Source organism: Globicephala melas, chromosome 13 (assembly GCF_963455315.2).
Source record: "Globicephala melas chromosome 13, mGloMel1.2, whole genome shotgun sequence".
NCBI lineage: Eukaryota > Metazoa > Chordata > Mammalia > Artiodactyla > Delphinidae > Globicephala > Globicephala melas.
Window position 1 is genome coordinate 3,845,742 of NC_083326.1, and position 19,393 is coordinate 3,865,134.

The following is a 19,393-nucleotide window of genomic DNA, read 5'->3' on the forward strand; positions in this document are numbered from 1 at the left end:
AAAGTCCTAGCCAGGGAGCTGGACCACATTATAAAAATGTTAGGCAGAGCAGTGAGAGAAAAGCTAAGGGGATGACTTAAATTCAGAGTCACAGTACGTTACTGAAAGGGACCATAAAGAATACCAAGTCCAACACGCCCATTTTACAGAAGAGAAGATCACCTTGTGATGCTGGCCAAGACCAAGGAGAGCGGGAACCCAGAACTCCAGAAAACCAATCCAGCACTCTTCCAAATAAACTCACTTTTTTAGAAAAAATGATCAACTTTTCACCATTTCTGCTGAAGATGGAGAATGTGGAAATGAAATTACACGGCAGCTTAAGTAAGAAACCTAATATGCCTGATATCGAACGATTGAGTCCTTTTCTTCCCACCCCCCCAAAACGACCCTCCCCCAATCTTTCCCAACTCAGTAAATTGGCCCCATTGCTCAAGTCAGAAACTAGTAATCATCCTTGATTTCTCACTTTCCCTCACCCTTCCACATCCCTATTATTAGTAAATCCAGTCACTTCCAAGTCCAAAACAAAAACAAAACTTTCTCAAAATGGTCTTACTACTTCTGGCGAACCTCTGCAATAGTCTTAACTCATCTTTCTGCTTTCTACTCTTCCCCTGTTATTCCAACCCATCGTACATGCAATACGGGGAGTTTTAAAAGTACAGATGGGATCGTGTCCCTCCCCTGCTTAAAACCTTTCAAGAACCTCTCATTGTAAAGAGTATAAAACCCAAAGTCCTTACCGAAGCTTGTAAGGCCTGGCCTTACCTGGCCACTGTCAGCATCTCCAATCTCAAGTCACCTTCCCCGTCACTGACTATGTACCAAAAATGTACACAGTCTTTCCTGCTTCAGCCCCCACACCTGGTGTTCCCTCCTCCTGAAACAGAGCCCCATACTTTGCACACAGCTATCTTCTGCTCACTTGTCAGGTCTCAGCTTGAATGTCAGCACATCAAAGAGCCATTCCCAATCTCCCTGCAAAGTGGACTTCCTCCTCACATTTCATCTCTATCTCATCCCCTTTTTCCTTTATATCACTTCCTATAGTTTATAATCCTTACTCAACTGTGTTTGGTTTGTCTTCCTCACTAGCTTACAATCTCCACTATGCCCATTAGTTTTACTCATCACTGTATTTCTTACTTCCAAAAAAAAAAAATCCAAAACAAAACCAAAAACAAACCCTGGTACCTTTCACTAAATATTTATCGGGTAAGTTAATTAATGCATGAAGCACTGTATGCCTTAGTGTCCTGATCCATAAAATGCGGAATAACGCTTACCTTCTTGGGGAATAGAGATGATATATGCAAACTTTTTCATGCTATCTATCTGACAGTAATGACAATTATTTTTATTCATAAATATAGGAAGTGTAGTGTCTGTGCTACTTAAAATAGGTAACAACAAATCACTTCACATTTGTGGGCCCCGGTTTCTTATCAAATGAAGAAACTGAATCAGATCAGGTCTTTTCACTCTCAACACTTCTGTCATTTTTTAACTGAAAAATGCTTTATGTGGGGGGATCTGTCCTATACCTGTGGGATGTTTAGCCGTATCCATGGCCTCTACCCACTAGATGCCAGTAGCACTCTTCTTCCCCCAGTTGTGACATCCAAAAATGTCTCCAGACATTGCTGAATGTCCCCTGGGGAGGAAAAATGTCCCCAGTTGAGAACAAATGAACGAGGTGATGCCAAAATCTTGACATTCAATACATTTAAAACTAATACCAATCAACCTGACAAACACCAACTACCAAAAGTTCAAATTAAAACAATAGCAAATCATGAAATATATCAAGAGAAAATCCCATCAACACTTAACTGAAACCCCCAGAATATCTCCAATATCATACTGACACAGCAATTTTCTCATTAATAGTAGGCTACCTACTATCACCACTTCTATCTGGTATTGTAGTTCCCAGAGAGTGTAATAAAGCAAGAAAAAGAAATGAAAATACAAAGATTGGTAGGTGTGAAGTAAAACTGTCATTATTTGTGGTTGACAACTGTCCATGTAGAAAATCCAATTCAAAAGATTCTATAAATAAATTATTAGAATTACCAAGTGAATGTAAGAAGGTCATGAATACAAAGTTAACATACAAAATCTCAATTATACTTCTATGTATTAGCAACAAGCAATTAAAAGTGAAATTTAACAAAATACCACTGATAATCACATCAAACAACATGAAATACAAGGATTAATTCAACAAAATTTCTAAGACCTACACTCTAAAAACAGCAAAACACTGCTGAAGAATGTAAGACTAAAATCTAAATAAATGGAGATACATTCCATCTTCATAGACTGGAAGACACATTACTGTTCAGTAAATTCTACCCAAATCCACAGATTTAATAAAGTAGCAATCAAACTCCTAGTGAGTTTTTTTTGTGGAAATTGACAAGTTGATTCCAAAATTTGTATGGAAACGATGTAGAATCTTAAAAAAGATTAAGTTGAAGAATGTATACTACCAGATTTTAAGATTTATTATAGAGCTACAGTATTCAAGACACTGTGGAAGTGCACAAGTATAGATGAAAAATCTAGAAACAGAGCCACACATATATAGTCACTTGATTTATGTCAAAGCACTAAAACATCACTGCAATTCTGTGAGGCTTTTGAAAGAATTGATCTACGCAATAAATGTTGCAGAAGCAACTGGATATCTGTAAAGAAAAAATGAAATTTACTTCACACAATTCACAAAAGTTAATTCAAAACAGACCTTAGACCTAATTGCTAAAGGTAGAACAATAAAGCTTGCAGAAGAAAACACAGGAGAATATCTTCATGACCCTGAGGTGGGCAAAAATTTCTTAGGCATAACAGAAGAAAATATTGACAAATTGGACTCCATCAAAATTAAAAACTTCATGTTCTCATACTGTTAAAAGAATGAACTGGCAAACCACAGGCAGGGATAGGACATCTGCAGTACATATATCCAACCAAAGACACATGTGTACATAACACATACACAACCCCAACAAATCACTAAGAAAACTATAACCCAATCAGACGCAATAAAAGACTTGAATGTGCAGATCACAAAAGAAGTTATCCAATAGCCAATAAGTATATGAAAAGGCTTCAATATTACTCACCAGGGAAATACGAATTGAAACACGGTAAGATACCACTATACACACCAGAAAGAATAGCTACAGTGATATAGACTAGCGAGAGACTGGTGAGAATGTGGAGCAACTGGAACTCTTGTTCATAGCTGGTGGGTCATAACATATGACTCCACATAATCACTGTGGAAAACTGTTTGGCAATATTTACTAAAGCTAAGCAAGTACTTATCCTATTATCCAGTAATTTCACTTCCAGATACAGACCCAAGAGAAATGAGTGGATATGTCCCCAAAAGACATGTAGAAGAATGTTCATAGCAGCTTTATTCTTAACAGCCCAAACTGGAAAATCCAAATGTCCATTAACAATTGAATAAATTGTGGAATATACATACAATAGACTACTACACAACAACAAAAATAAACAAAAACAAAGTACTGCTACATGCAACAATTTGGATAAATCTCAAAAACAGACCCAAAACAAAATGCTACAACTGTGTGATTTCATTCATATGAAGATCAAAAACTGGCAATATTGATAGAAGTCAGAGTAGTGGTTACCTTGAGGAAGGGGTGGTATTGACTGGGACAGAGAGCCTTCTAGGGCGCTGGAAATGTTCTGTCTCGTGATCAGAGTGGGGGTTACACAGGTATATCTATGTGTCAATTTTTATTGAGTTGTACACTGACAATCTGTACACCTTATTGTATGTTATACATCAATTTTAAAAGATCAGTAACAATATATTTATGTGGTTTATTCACCTAAAGCTTTTATTTAGAGTAGCAAGAGTTGCCTTGATCATAAAACAATCTCCCCAGTTAATTAAGTAATGAGTAGTGACTAATATTAAACTCAATTCTGTATTCTGTGATCTTCAAATTGGCATATAAAGTTCTGCATATACTAATGGAACGCTTTAAATAACTCAAGTTCTTAAGTCTTCAACAATTTCTCATCTCCAGAGTGTTTTATTTTTATAGTCTGGACCTTAATTAAAAAGATTGCATAGCAGTCAGCCCTTTCAAAATGGAAACAGCTCACAGAAATATTTCTAATTTAAGCCCTACTGCCACACTGTTCTAGAATTCCTTATGCCCAGGACTCTTAGAAAAGATTCAGGAGCTGCTATACAAATGCAGTAACTGAGGCCATTATTGTTGATTTTTCCCCTCCCCTTCCCTTCTTCCCTTTGTAAGGAATTGAATACATTAGTAATTAAACTTTTTATTCTTTTCTTAATGAGAAGGGGACAAGAAAGCAATCCAATATTCAACAGAAACCATTTACGGGGATAAGAATCTCTTCCCCAAACACACGAGAAACTAATTTCTGTGCACCTCTAAGACTTTTGGAGGATTCTCGTACCTTGTAACAATTATAGGAAAGAAGTCATTAGCAAAGCTTCAAAACATTATTCTTAAGCAGCCTTCATCTCCGCATTTAAATGTGAAAGTTATATGATGTCACTTATCTTCAACTGTAACAACATTTTAATAAGCTCCTCAAGAAGCTGGAGGGCAGCTGCTCTTAATGTAGAAAAATTTTCTTTTCTGTGAACTATTAAGTTAAGCAATTTCCATGAAGTTTTTTCCCAAAATTCCTTTGATCCAGCAACTGTACTTCTGAGAAAACATGTTACGGAAATATAAATATTGCTTAACAAACACATTCAGAAGTTTTTTATAAAAAACTAACTCATGAAACCTGGAAATAACTAACAATCAGAAATACATGGCTACACAATTTACTGCATTTTTTAAAGTGGAATATGCTCTGGGAATCAAATATGTTTTAGAAGAATATTTAAAAATACAGAAAAACATGCACAATATATTGTCGGCTTTTTAAAAGGCAATTATCACGTAGTATGTATACACTGTCATTTTTGTCTAAATATATATGTGCGTGGAAACAAATAAACTAGCTATATGCTAAAATGTTAACTGTTGTTCTCTTAGGTGGAGAATCACAGGTAATTTTGTTTATTCATGTTTCTTTTTTGAGCATTTGAAAATTTCCACAATGAGGACATATTAATTTTTTTAACATCTTTATTGGAGTGTAATTGCTTTACAATGGTGTGTTAGTTTCTGTTGTACAACAAAGTGAATCAGCTATACGTATACATATATCCCCGTATCTCCTCCTTCTTGCGCCTCCCTCCCACCCTCCCTATCCCACCCCTCTAGGAGGTCACAAAGCTCCGAGCTGATCTTCTTGTGCTATGCAGCTGCTTCCCACTAGCTATCTATTTTACATTTGGTCATGTCAATGCTACTCTTTCACTTCGTTCCAGCTTACCCTACCCTACGGCCCCGTCCTCAAGTCCATTCTCTACCTTTGCGTCTATTCTGGGAGGATGTATTAATTTTGAGGTTAGATATTTTTTAGTCTTGTTAATACCAAGTTCATTTAGATTAAGTGATCTGCTTGCCCAGGTAGGCTTTCTCTGAATAGAATTTAATTAAAATTGGTCCCTTACTGAAATGCTCATGCTTTTCTTTCCCTAACAGGTCAGAAGATGAAAAAAGACCTTGCTACAAGCTAGTACTACAACTGTGAAAATGAATGGAGTTATAGGCATTCATATTGATGAATCATACATTACTTCTAGGGAAGAAAGCAAACTGATGCACCCATAAAGTATAAAACATGCAAGATAATACTACATATAGTCTAGAAATACCTACGTATGTGTTACAAGTATAAAGAAATGCAAGACAATGATAAACAGAAATTCACAATCCTGATTACTTTTGGGTCTTGGCTGACAAAACTGAGGAGGGATACACAGGGGTTATCAAACGTGTTGATAACTTGTGTTTCTTAAACCAATTGACAGGCATATGGGTATCCATTATATTACACTTTGTACCTTTTAGTATTAGGTAAAAGGTAAAAAGCCATCCATGGTTCTCAGGATTTGAACGTTTCATAGAACCCAAGCCCAAATCACATCTATCCCCTATAAGTGGTTCACATCCTTCCCCAAAATCAATTCTTTAAAATTCAGTGTTTTCAATTTTATTCAGACATTTAAGACACTTTTGTAGACAGAGCATACTATGCATGTCAGGGGGGCTACCCACTCAAAATACAGTAAATAAGAGGAGTGTAATGTGGAAGATTCATGTATCTGCCTGAAGGCAATATGCCCCTAAAGCTGGTATTCAAGGCAGATATGCAACGGGGTTTAAAATCCAATGTTTATCCTCATTAAGAACCTGAATAGTAATTTAACTAATTGGCGGTGCATTTGAGATGTCACAACCCAAACAGCTGTAGTCATTGGTTGGAAGGCATAGTTTCTGTGGAGACATCAATATGCAAAGAAGGGCAAGACCTAAAATCCTTTTGTTAACTTTCCACCCAGCTGTTAAGGGCATTTGTGAAATTAGAGTTGACTTATAAGTGCACTGTAATGCTTTAAAATGTAGTGTTGAAAAAAATCAATATGGTTAGGGAAGTGTGCTAATTAGACAGCATGCAAACAATTACAAAGTCAGTATTACATCAACACACATTTTTATTACCCTGAGTCTAGTATTTATCTAAGACAGAGACCTCCCAACTTCCTATTAAATATTAGGTCCTTCCCAAATTACCAGCTAAAATCAATCAATACCTTCTCCTTGAATTCTGTGGTTCAGAAATGAATAAAATGTAGCAGGGGGTAAATCTGGAAGTAAGATATAATAGCAGGTTCTCTATTTCAAATGAAAACTGGTTTTGGTTATAGTTATAAACCTTAAGGAGCTGGTGAGATAATCCCTTTGCCCCCTGTCCCCCAAGAAGCTAGAATAGAAAACTGAAGTAGGTGAAGAAATTTTAATACTCAAGCAATCTGGCACAACAGTGGATCTCTGGGAAATAATGTCTACTGAGCAATTATAAAAAGTGAATTTGTTTTTATTTAAACAAAAGCTTGACTGTCACAGTAACTAAGAGAGTCACAAATAAAAGTACATTCAGTAGCCATCGTTTTCATAACCGAGGATCTAAAATTAATGTGCAAATGGAAAAAAGGTGACTGTTCCCAAAGGGCTATTTCTGGCCACATAGATTGTACACAGGGTAGCCATCTTCAAGATCAAATAATGTGCCCAGATGTGTGAACCTTGTAGTGAGTTTTAACATTTTGATTCTAGAACATATACATCAAGAAGTGAATTCTACATCAAGTATAAGTTAGAATGATTCTTGAATATCTTCATACTGGTAAGAAAATGATGTTAAATTCCAAAAATTTACCAAGATATTAAAGAAATTCTTTTTAAAGTTAGTTCAATGTACATCTATGCAGTATGTAGGACTACTTAACTTGTCATAAATTTAAAGGCAAGTTACACTGTTTAATGTTCAACAAGAAGCAAAAGGCAAGATGAAAAATGAAAAATCTATAAAAAATGAAAAATTCAAGGGGAAAAAAATCACAATCTCACTCTAGAGTAGACTTGCGAATAAATTCTGATCCAATTTAGTTTAGGAAGTATGAGAACCAGTATGCAGTCTGCCTTTTGGAAGTAGCAGTAAAAAGTTCATACAGGTAAAATGCACACACAATTGAAGATTTATAACATTTTACATGTTAGTTGTGGTTCCTCAATTTCTACCAACAGCTATAGGAACCCCTCCACTTATATAGCTCACAGTTCAAAGAGCCCCACCCTACTCATCACCTCCTGAACCCACACAGGGAGTGTTCTCTATCACAGGCACTTAGGTTAGATATCTACATGCTGACTCACTGTTCTTCTTCACCCCCTTGACCCAACTGTCCATCAAGTCATGTTGACAATACCAGAATCTCATTTTCTTCATCCCTATTGCCACAATCACAGATCAGACTACCATTATCACTCGTCGAATAATTTCTTTGAAAGTGTGGTCAAACGTGCCAACTTTTTTCGACAGCCTGGATTCTCTCTGGAGGAAGAATCACATTTACTGTTTTGGGTGAATTAGCCTGGATCTTATTTTCCTTCAGAGATCATAGTCAGTGAAGAATCACAGGAGTGATAATAAAAGATAAAACTCCTAGCTTTAGATTTACAATTTGATTATGAATTTCTGCCCCAGAATATTGATCCTATGAACGAGAAAAACCCCAGTGATCATCACGTTTTAACATATTGATTATTTTTAAAAAACTAAGGAAGACAGTAATAAATATTTAATGTTGATCTTGAAGTGATCTTTAAGATATCTGTACACCTACAATCTAGGTGGCCGGAAAGTAAATTATGTATAACCTTACACAACAAAGACTTAAGAAGAGAAGAAGGGAGTATATGATCACATGAAAAATAAACAGCTAAAGACTTACCGGAATGCTTGATTCAGAATTTGATAATGAAAATGGTCTGGTGCCAATCCTATGACCACAGCATTAGGATCACTTGTTTGTATTCCTGGGAATGGAAAGAAAAAATTATTGAAAAATGCAATTAACAGTAATGTCACATTTTATGATAAAGTAGTTTTAGTCAATCAAGTACAAATTTTTGCTGTAGCCAATAATCTGAAGTTTAAGAGATTATCCTGCCCAGTGTACTTTGAAAGTATCAGCTATAACTTAAAAAAAAAAAAAAGGTCTCCTAGTATTTCTGTATATTCCTTTTGCATGGTCTTACAGCTACTGAATAACTAGAAGATCTAAACTGAAACTTGTAACCTGATGTTCTCAAACAAGCAACAATTTCTAACTTCAAAAAGCTTTACTGATTAAAATCAACAAGAAGAGCCACAGTTCTCTATGAGCTATCAGATCAATAGCAACTGATGAGGGACTGAAAACCTAACAGGCAAGGGAAATTATAGACTCTCTAGGTGATACAGCTGAGGCTAACACCATCATGATAAATATGGAATGCACTGTAGGGTCTATAGTTTTCTACAATAATACCTAATCCACTTCTAGTTTCACAAATATTATTCTATAATTAAAGCATGTTTTAAGGCCTTGGTACCTGATGACAAGACTTTAGATCAAGAACCAAACAAGTACTTCCACCATCACAGTTATTAAAACTGATTGAAGTGTCTGTGCATTATCCATATGCCGATTCCTATTTGCCTCTCTTATTGCCTGCCTTTAAGCATTCTCATTATCGATTCTACCAAAATGTGAGGGGAAGAAGTAGAAAAAGCAGATACCCAAGATATCCAATTTCCTCCTTACCAGCAGCCATGAGTATCCAGTAATTGGTTAAAGTTTGTTAAAGGAAGAAAATAAAATCAATGGCTACAGATAAGAGTTGGAGTTTTATGTGTTCTTTTTATTATCTCCATCTACCACTGGCTAAGATATTCAATATTAGCCAAGATATTTCCATTCCCTTCAAAAACCTACCTACTTTGGGTATTTTCATGTATATAAACATGTTGCAAGTTTAGTCTTACATCAAATAAAGATTTCTTCCAGACCAGAGATTGTGCTTATATATGTCAACTCCAGCTCACTACTGCACAACTAGAAACTTTCTTCAAATAAAGTAAAAAATCTGAATAAAAAATTGTTTTGTAGTACTTCAGCTAACTCAGAAATATAAATACACTGATTGTAGAATGTATTTGTCATTGTTTTTCGTAGCCCAGTTTCTGAATACCATTTTCATAATTAGGGAATCCACTAGCTCATAAGGCTTAGTGAGGAGCGGAGCTCACCCTCTCCTGAGAGGGTGAAAACACCAGATACTTATTTTCCAGCCTCTGCAGCTATGGGTACTGGCCTGAGACAGAGGTTCTGCCAATCAAAAGCACCCCCCCAACCCCGGGCTTTAAACTGGGAGCTAGGAAGATAAAGTAGCAGGGAGAACCTCACTGGAAATTCTGAGGCAGCAGTGCTAGCTGGAACTTCCAATCTCCAGTGCTACTGGCGTGAATAGGCAAGCTGCAGAGGTCAGTGTTCAGCAGGGACACTGAGGGCACCGGATCAGCTCTGCATGAGATGTCGCACGCCGCTCCTCAGCGCACAGCCCCCGAGGCGAACCTCCAGCTCCCCTGGGCAGTTAGTTCTGTGGGCTACAGGCTTTTTTCTTTTTGTCATGGACATTCAAAAAATATTAAAAAGTAGAAAGATTAGCTCATAATGAGCCCTGATGTACCCATCACCCAGCTTTAGCAGTCATCAGCGTTTTGCCAATCTTATTTACCATTCTCTACATATTTTAAAGTCTTTTAAGTATATTCCAGTATCATCTCACCCTTTCATATTTCAGTACATATCGTTAACTGATAAAGACCTAAAAAAAAACCCACCTTAACATTATTACACCAACAAAGTTAAAATAATTCTTTAATATCACTCAATATCTAGTCCACATTTGAATCTCCCCAAATGTCTCAAAATGTCTTTTCACATCTGATGTGTAATTGGCACCCAACAAGGTCCATATATTGTATTTGATTGTTATCCTTTACCTCTCATTCTATAGCAACATTCCTCTCCACTTACTGGAGCAACTAGATCATTAATCTTGGAAAAGGTCCCACATTCTGGATTTGGCTGATTGCTTGTGATATTATTTAATTTATTCCTTTACTCTTATTATTTCCTATAAACCAGTAATTGAATCTAGAGGCTTCATAAGTTCACATTCAATTACTAGGCAAGAGTACTTATAGGCAATGCCATGAATTTCCAATTATATCACATCACGAAGCACAAGAGTTCTGTGTGTTCTACTTGCAGTGATGTTAAGACTGATCAATAGGTTCAAGTGGTGTCAGCCTGATTCCTCCATTTTGAAGTTCCCCATCAACTCTTCACCTAATGTGTTTAAAATCTATTGATATTGTTGCCTATTTCACTAGGGTTTGGTTTTTTTTGTTTTTTTTTTAACATCTTTATTAGAGTATAATTGCTTTACAATGGTGTGTTAGTTTCTGCTTTATAACAAAGTGAATCAGTTATACACATACATATATCCCCATATCTCTTCCCTCTTGTGTCTCCCTCCCTCCCACCCTCCCTATCCTACCCCTCTAGGTGGTCACAAAGCACCAAGCTGATCTCCCTGTGCTATGCCGCTGCTTCCCACTGGCTATCTATTTTACGTTTGGTAGTGTATATATGTCCATGCCACTCTCTCACTTTGTCACTAGGGTTTGCCAAATGGTGATTTTCTAATTCTGGCATTCCTTTTGCATTTACTAGCTATAATTTTTCTATAAAGAACTTACCCTCATCAAATGTTTAGTTACTATAAAATATAGTTAAAATAGGAAAGGCTTGTTTCGTTTATCCATTTTCAGAATGAGTTACTTCCCTAACAATTTTCCGTAGTGACCAATGAGTTTTGTGGGATGAATATCATTTTGAACTTTTTATACGTATGATGCATTGCAATCTATTGCAATCAGTATTTTTTGATGCTCCAACTATGGCTTCAAATTGGCTTCAGTGTCCTTTAGGCATGACCTTATTAGTTTTCGATAGTTTCCTTGCTAACAATTAGTTATCCCAGACTCATACAACGCCTGCCCATTTCTCCAGTTCCTTGGAGAAATGGAATCACCCATTTCTCCAAGGAACTAAAGTGGGAAACCATAGTAGACACCAGTCTGACCACTGTGCTTCACTGCTTCTATGCCTTTTTAGTAGGAGATCTAGATAATATGTACTTTTTGAGAGAACAAGGGAGTTGATAATATTTTAATTCAAAATTAATACATACCTCATCTGATTTTTATATTTCTATCTCTTTTCACTTACACTTAAAATCTGGAGTACTAACAATACTAGCGTAACTACTACTTTATCGTATAATACATCTATAATTACAAAATAATATCAACACTACTAATAACACTAATACTACTGAATGCAGTTTTAGATTTCTTTGCAGTTCTTTCATCCTTAGAATTGATCCCCCCATGAATGAACTGTCAAAATACTGAATTTTAAAGTCATCTGAAGTAATTCTTTTCTCTGAGTGGTTATGTCACCAACTTTATATAGAGTTCATTTGTTTCAATCTGTTTTTGGTTTTCAGGGATTGGTTTGTTTTTAACTTTTTAATTGCCTTTTAAATATGTAAAATATTCACATGGTTCCAAAGTCAAAACTAGATAATAACGTACTTTTAGAGAAATCACCTCTCCTCTTCCCACCCTCCCCCTTTAGATAACCATTTTTACTAGTTTTTCATTTATCATCCTTCAGCTTCCTTCCACAAATATAAGACAAATACATTTATATCCATTTTCCTCTCATTTTCTTACACAGATAAAAGTGTGTAAGGTTTTCTATACCATATAATTTTTTCACTTAATATATCCTATGAAGATCACTCTTATCAGGATATAGAATTCGCCATTACTTATCTTTCAGCTACAAAGCATTCCATTTTGTGGACATTTCATAGTTTTAATCAGTCTCTTCCAATGAACATTTGGGCTGTTTCCAATCTTTTCTTATTACAAATAAGGTCATAATGAACAACCTACCTTATTCATATGTCCTTGCACATTTTTGTTACTGCATCTTGGAGGTAGATTCCTACAAGAGGCAGTACTGCTTCACATGCAATTTTGAGAGCTACTGCCAAATTCCTCTCTGCAGGAGTTGTGCCATTTTATATCCTGTCAGCAGTCAGATCTTTTTTTTTTTTGGTACATGGGCCTCTCACTGTTGTGGCCTCTCCTGTTGCAGAGCACAGGCTCCGGACGTGCAGGCTCAGCGGCCATGGCTCACAGGCCCAGCCGCTCTGCGGCATGTGGGATCTTCCCGGACCGGGACACGAACCCGTGTCCCCTGCACTGGCAGGCGGACTCTCAACCACTGCGCCACCAGGGAAGCCCTAGTCAGATCTTTTAATAAATTTACTTTCTGTTTAATTCACCCAAAGTTGGTTTCTGTTTTTTGCAAATTCTGATTGATATACAGTTATATTTCCTGATAGTATAAGTTTTGAGGTTCTGCCTAACTATATATCCATGCTGAAGTTCTCTAATCATTACATGGTTTTGTAATGATGTATTTATACCCACTTTTTCTATATTGTGTATTTCACTCTGAGTATCACCTACAAAAAGCAGTGTGGCAAACCTTCATAACACAAGGATATTTTTCCAGTTTGTTAATTTTTCCAAAGAGAAAAGTTTTATTTTCTCTTGATTGAAAATATTTCATGGTCATTGCAAAAACTTCAAACCATACAGAATGAAATCTATTTTTAAACAAGTTGACCTTGGTTTATCTCATATAATCAAACTAATACCATGGCTCCAGGAATGACGATTATAATACTCAAAGAAATCTTAACCTGTGTTTTTTCAAACTGTGGGCCATGATCCATTAGTAGATTTTGAAACTACTCTGGAGGACTCTAAGCAGTATCAAAGTCACACAGTTAAGTAAACCAAATGGAAAATAGAGTACATCTCACAAGTAAGAGTACTGTTTAACATATACAAATACACATACATACACCCTGGATTTCTATGTAATGTGTTTCACTTATTTTGGAGTGCAGTCAAAACAGATTTGAGAAACACCAATTTAGATTCAAACTACTGATGACAGAGGAAATCTGACTAAATACTTCTAAACATCCAGTTTTAAGAATGATTTATAAGCAGATATGAAGAACCAATTTTTAAATCTTTCCAAATTTCTCTTACCTTTAAAATCAGGTAGGGCCCGATCATCAACCAGCAGCATGGGTCGGACTTGTTTCTGCTCTACCAAGTTTCTGGCTGCAGTCAGAGAAGTGAATATTTCATCTTCAGAGATATCAAACTGCAATTTCTTCAATCTTTCCAAGAGGTCTTTCTTGCTCTCTTTGGTTGTATTGGTCACAAACCTAACCATTACAGAAGTAGCACGTAACCTGGAAAAGTAAAATTCAGGTGTCAATAGGCAACTTTTACATTCTAGCTCCATAAAACCTAATTTGGTAGCACTTGCCAAAGGTCAGAAAATTAAGGGTAAGTCACTGAGTAAGTGTTTTTATGGCTAGTAGGTTTTATAATCTATTCAAAATTGCTTACAGATTATCCACACCCTGTGGACTGCTTCATCTCCAAAGGCTGTAAAGTCTACCCTTTCAAGGGCCTTCTATACTTTAACTGAATTTTACTACAGGGTTTTAGTAAAGAAGTAAAAAACAAAAATAAAACAAAAAAACTCAACACTTAGTAACCACCATACTCAGAGAATATGAGAGGTGAAAGTTATCTTAGAGATTATCTACTAGTGTAACCTTCTGAAGATGAGAAAACTCAGGCCTAGAGGATTAATGACTGGGCTCAGCTGTACACAGCTGGGCAGCAGTAGGGCTGTGACAAGAACTCCAGCCTATGTCCTAGACAGGGTCTGACCCCCTATACTAAAAGAACAGAGGACACCTCAAGAGTTCTTCCTTCCTCTTAGCCAATTAGACACTGGCTAAGCCCTAATGTGCTACTAAGTTTACAAACAGAAACTACTTGGAGAAAGAAACATTCCATCTTTACAGACTGGAATGTGTTTTCCCTTTGAACTACTTTTGATTCCATAATCTGCTTTTGGAACCTAAACTGGCAATCAGGTATCAGAGAAAGAATTCATGATAATCCAGCTTTCTTTCAAAACAAAAATTATTTTCTTGGTCCTAAAGTGCTTTAACCTAAAAATAATTTACCTACAATTAAAATTTTTATATTAATACCCTGTTGCTTTTTATCTTATACCTGCCCCAAATAGACATAAGGCATAAAGCACTATCCATAATTTAAAATAAGCAAGCAAATAAAACAGAAAAGAGATTTTTAAGAATTCACTCAGAGCATTCATAGATTTATATGATTAAATAGTTCATTATAATCATGATTATCTCTATAATACCTGTATGGTAGATTTTCTGAAAAACACATTAAATTTGGTAGTTTATCTCTCAAAAGAAACTGAATACTTCAACGTAACTATTACCTTAAAAATGAACAAGTCTAAGTACTGAAATGATCATATCATTTTCAACGAGCATTTTAAAAACCTTTTCTTTTTGCTAGTCCCTCAACTTCCCTTAGTCTGTTTGTTTCTATAGAGACGAAAACTGGCAGTGACAGTATAGCAATCTCTCTGGGATGGAAACCTGCCAGTGTCAGTGAGAGAACAATCTGTAGGCTCCTGCCCCTCCAGAATGGCCGGCTCATAGTTTACAGAGGTACTTAGAGATGTCATTCATTGTTCACCAGAAATAAGATGCTTCTTTCCATCCAGAGCAGAAAGCTCATCTTTGAAGCAGTAAAAGCTCTTGTCCAACAGGAGAGGAGACTGACCGACAGACATCCTTTTCCCTAGAAAGTCTGAGAGAGACCATGGCAAGGAGTCAAGAGAAAGTCCCCGTCTCCAACTGATTTACTTCAGGCTTTAAACATATTGTTGTCCACCTGTAAAATGAATGTCATGACTGCTGGCTAAGTCAACAGCTTCCAAATGACACCTACCAGATCTAAAATCTCTTCACACTCACTGAAGCCCCAAATGGAGAGTAAGCTCCTTGAGAGCGTGCCAAGTCAGTGTTGATCTCTTGCCGTAATACCTGGCACTGTGATACTAGTCACTAGATTTCCTGAACAACAGCATACTATGTGAATATTGTAAGGTTTGAAAATGATGAAGCACCACACGCTATTGTTGATTTTGAAAACTCCTCTAAATTATTTGAAGATGAGATGCTTAATAACATTACTAGTTCTGTTGTACTGAGGAGTACTTTTTTGAGGAACACATTCAGTTCACTTTACCAAGCTTTCATTATGTATTTTGTATCTAGACTTGTGGTGACGCATCAGAAATGTAAGACAATCTCTAACCTTCAAAAGCATTAAGTTTAGTTAATGGAAATAATTCTAAAGTTTCAAGTTCCTTAATTAAATTTTATTTGAGCAGCTGCACACTCAGTGTTAGATCTTAGCTGAAGAAGAGTGAGCGGAACTATGGCTTTGTATATGTGTGTGTTTCGTTTTGTGATTCCAGGATTCATTTGTGATTTTTCAAATGCTACTTATTCCACATTTCAGAGTCTCAAGTTTTCATTCCCAAATTTACACTACCGACTTAGAAAAAGATACACATAAAGAACAAAAAGACTAAATCAAAAGGCCAAACCTAACAAAAGGCTTAGAGAACCATGTCTGGAAGATTATTACAATGCATACATCTTCTAGCTAAGCCGAAGGCAGTTCCTGTATATATGGTAAACTGGTGAAATGCCACCTTAAGGCCATCCATTCAGCTAATGATCTGCCTTGGTAACACGGCACCTACAAACATATTTGTCAGCTGAACATGGAGGATAGCTTGCCTTTGAAGAGCTTCCTGTGCGCCTGGCACAGCTGTATCTTCAATGTGAAGTGTGCCACTGAGATCCACCAAAACAGCTTTTAATGCATGGCGTGCTGCCATCCTTCATTCCCTAAGAGAGAGCAAATGAAACTAAAAATACAGTTTAGGAAACAATGGACAATTAAAAACTGGTAAGTCTTCAAAATATCATTCATATCTAGGCAGATACTTAGTGTTAAGCTGCCTCCCTTTTAGAAAAAAAGTTTTTTAAAAATCAAAAATCCAAATTTGATCCATAAAACTTTTATAATGGTTAGGGGCTTTTTCAGTCTTAAAACCATAGGAAGGAAAATGTTAAAAAAAGAAGGTTACTATTTACTTCAGGTTTCTTAAAATAACTCTTTGTGGAACAATTCATGCATTTATTTTTTATTATAGACAACCAGATTTATTTATTTATTTATTATTATTATTATTTTTTTTTTGCGGTACACGGGCCTCTCACTGTTGTGGCCTCTACCGTTGCGGAACACAGGTTCTGGACGCGCAGGCTCAGCGGTCATGGCTCACGGGCCCAGCCGCTCTGCGGCATGTGGGATCCTCCCGGACCAGGACACAAACCCGTGGCCCCTGCATCGGCAGGCAGACTCTCAACCACTGCGCCACCAGGGAAGCCCCATGCATTTATTTTTAAATATGAGAAAATGTACTCTGAAGAACGGGTAGATGGAAGGAAGCCCTAAATCACTGGCAAAATCTTCTTCCTCTTTGGTTATATACAATGAATTGTTCTAATTGCCCATCTCCATTGTTATATCCTGAAGCAGCATATATGGCCAAAGAGCTACCAGTATTTATACTGGTCAGTGAGGAGGAAATTTCAAGTTACACAGCAACTTTAGTCAGAAGATGTTTTCCTTTACCTTACAATGTCTGACTTTCCTTTTGCATATTTTCCCTTTAAAATATGTTTATCATGAGCTATATCACATATACAGTGGAGTATAAGGTATATCTGTGGTTTAAAGATAATACGGGAGTGGGTAAGAATAGTGTGGAAACTAAAGACAATAGGATGGGACTTCATTTTTAGTTTTTTTTAACTTATTCTTTTTTCCATTTAAAAAAATTTTTAGAATAAAATATTTCAGACATACAAAAGGTATCAAGGATAATACAACCCCCTTTACCCATCATTCAGCTTCAAAAATAAAACATCATTGAAGGATTTGGAGCCCTCTGTGTACCCTCTCTGATCTGATTCCACTTCTCCCCCTCCCCAAGGTTACTACTTTCCTGATTTTGATGTGCTGAAAGCTTTGTATTACTGTTCTTCTACAGACACTTCATGACTTGCTTTACCACTCCACACTGTTTGTGAGATGTAGCCATGTTAACATATGTACATATAGGTCATTCATTTTTCACTGCTGTGTGGTATTCCATTGTGTGAAAACACTATTTAATTTTTCTGTTCTCCTGATCATGAAGACTTAGGTAGTTTTGCACATTTTATTATAGTGAAGAGCACCTCTATAAACATCCTTCTGCATGTCTCCTGGTGGCCGTGTGTGTGAACATTTCTCTGGGGTCTTCCTCAGTCTGAGGGCATGTGCTAATCTTCACCCTTACAGGATGTTGCCAAGTTGCCCCATTCATTGTATCTTCATAGGGCAAATGTGTACTGAGCACTTACTATGTCAAGCCCTGATGTGACAGCAGAGCTGGAAGAGCCATCTTCTTTAAAGTGAGAAGCAGAAAGAAAAGGGGGAAAGAACCAGGGGAGATATAAGTAGTCAATGAACAAGAATTTGTGGAGAATTCTACCAGAAGAGTTCTCAGGTGGTTTATGACATCCATGGGACACATGGTGGATGGAGGGGAAGACCTCTCTCTCCTAGCTAGCTCCCTCTGAGATGTCATTGTGAGAGCTCAGGACTGGCAGCCACCAGGCCCAGGTGTTGGTCCTGGTTCTGCCTCAAATTCACTGTGTGACCTTGGTCTAGTGCCTTCTCTGGTTTTAAGTTTCTCTTCAATATGTGGGGCAGGGAGGCAAGATGAGGCCTCAATCTTTTTTTGTTTGTTTGTTTTTTTGGCCGCGAGACATCTTAAATTCCCAACCAGGGATTGAACCTGCATCCCTGCATTAGAAGGCGAAGTCTTAACCACTGGACCACCAGGGAAATCCCGAATCCTCAAACTTTACTGCCTACAGTTGGGCAATCTGGGATGAAAGAATCAGTGTATCACATACCACTACACCCCTCCCCACCCGCCGCCCCGATTTTCTCTTCTTCAACATCGGCCTGCTAGTCCCTGCTGGGTCCATCTCCCAAAGCTGCCAGTAGTACTCCAGACTGCCCAGTGTTACCCTTTTAAACGTTGCTCTCCCGTAGGTGTAGTCCTGTCAGGAGGCAGAGGGATAGCAAAGATGACCTCTGAATTCCCTCTCAGCTTCTAGCTTTTAGCTCCTTTGCTTCTCTCATTTTCCAGACCCCGCTCCTACTCCAAGTCAGCTATCTCTGCACACAAGGTATAAATACAAAAAAAAAACCCAGACTAAACCCAGAACTGTAGCCAATTGCTGGCAAGTGCTAGCTGCTGATTAGCATGCATAGAGGACTTGCCACTGGGCATACTGGAGAGAACTGCATTTTCCCACAGGGCCAGTTGTCAGCATGGTCCAGACTGGGGAGGGATACAGAGGGAGGAAGGCATAGAGACGGTGCTCCGGCTAGATCCAGGCCTGCTCTGTTCCTTATATGTGCTCCCCAAATCTGAGCGGGGTTTCCCTTCAGTGAGCTAGAACTTGGGTCCTAAGTGAAGGAGGTGCAGAAGGTGGGGGAAGCAAAGCCAGGTGGTGAGGGTGAGGTAGGTCCAGGGTCCAGGATTAGCTGAGTAACCTTGGGCAAGAGCATTTATCATCCTAAGCCTCCATTTCTTCATCTGTATAAGAGGAAGAATACTTGTAAAGACCCTGCAGGGATGTGAGCGTTCGCTGAG

The 19,393-nt window shown here is 37.4% G+C and overlaps 1 protein-coding gene across 7 annotated transcripts in view; it reads right to left on the minus strand.

The window, feature by feature from the left end:
- HDHD2 (haloacid dehalogenase like hydrolase domain containing 2) overlaps positions 1-19,393 on the minus strand; it is a 40,446-nt gene that overhangs the window by 11,731 nt on the left and 9,322 nt on the right. For all 7 annotated transcript variants that reach the window (XM_030867870.2, XM_060310077.2, XM_030867871.3 and 4 more), the window contains 3 exons: positions 16,410-16,520; positions 13,744-13,952; positions 8,444-8,528 (listed from right to left, as the gene is read on the minus strand). In XM_030867870.2, coding sequence (XP_030723730.1) covers positions 8,444-8,528; positions 13,744-13,952; positions 16,410-16,510 — 395 coding nt within the window. In that variant the 5' untranslated portion in view covers positions 16,511-16,520. The remainder of the gene's footprint in view (positions 1-8,443; positions 8,529-13,743; positions 13,953-16,409; positions 16,521-19,393) is intronic.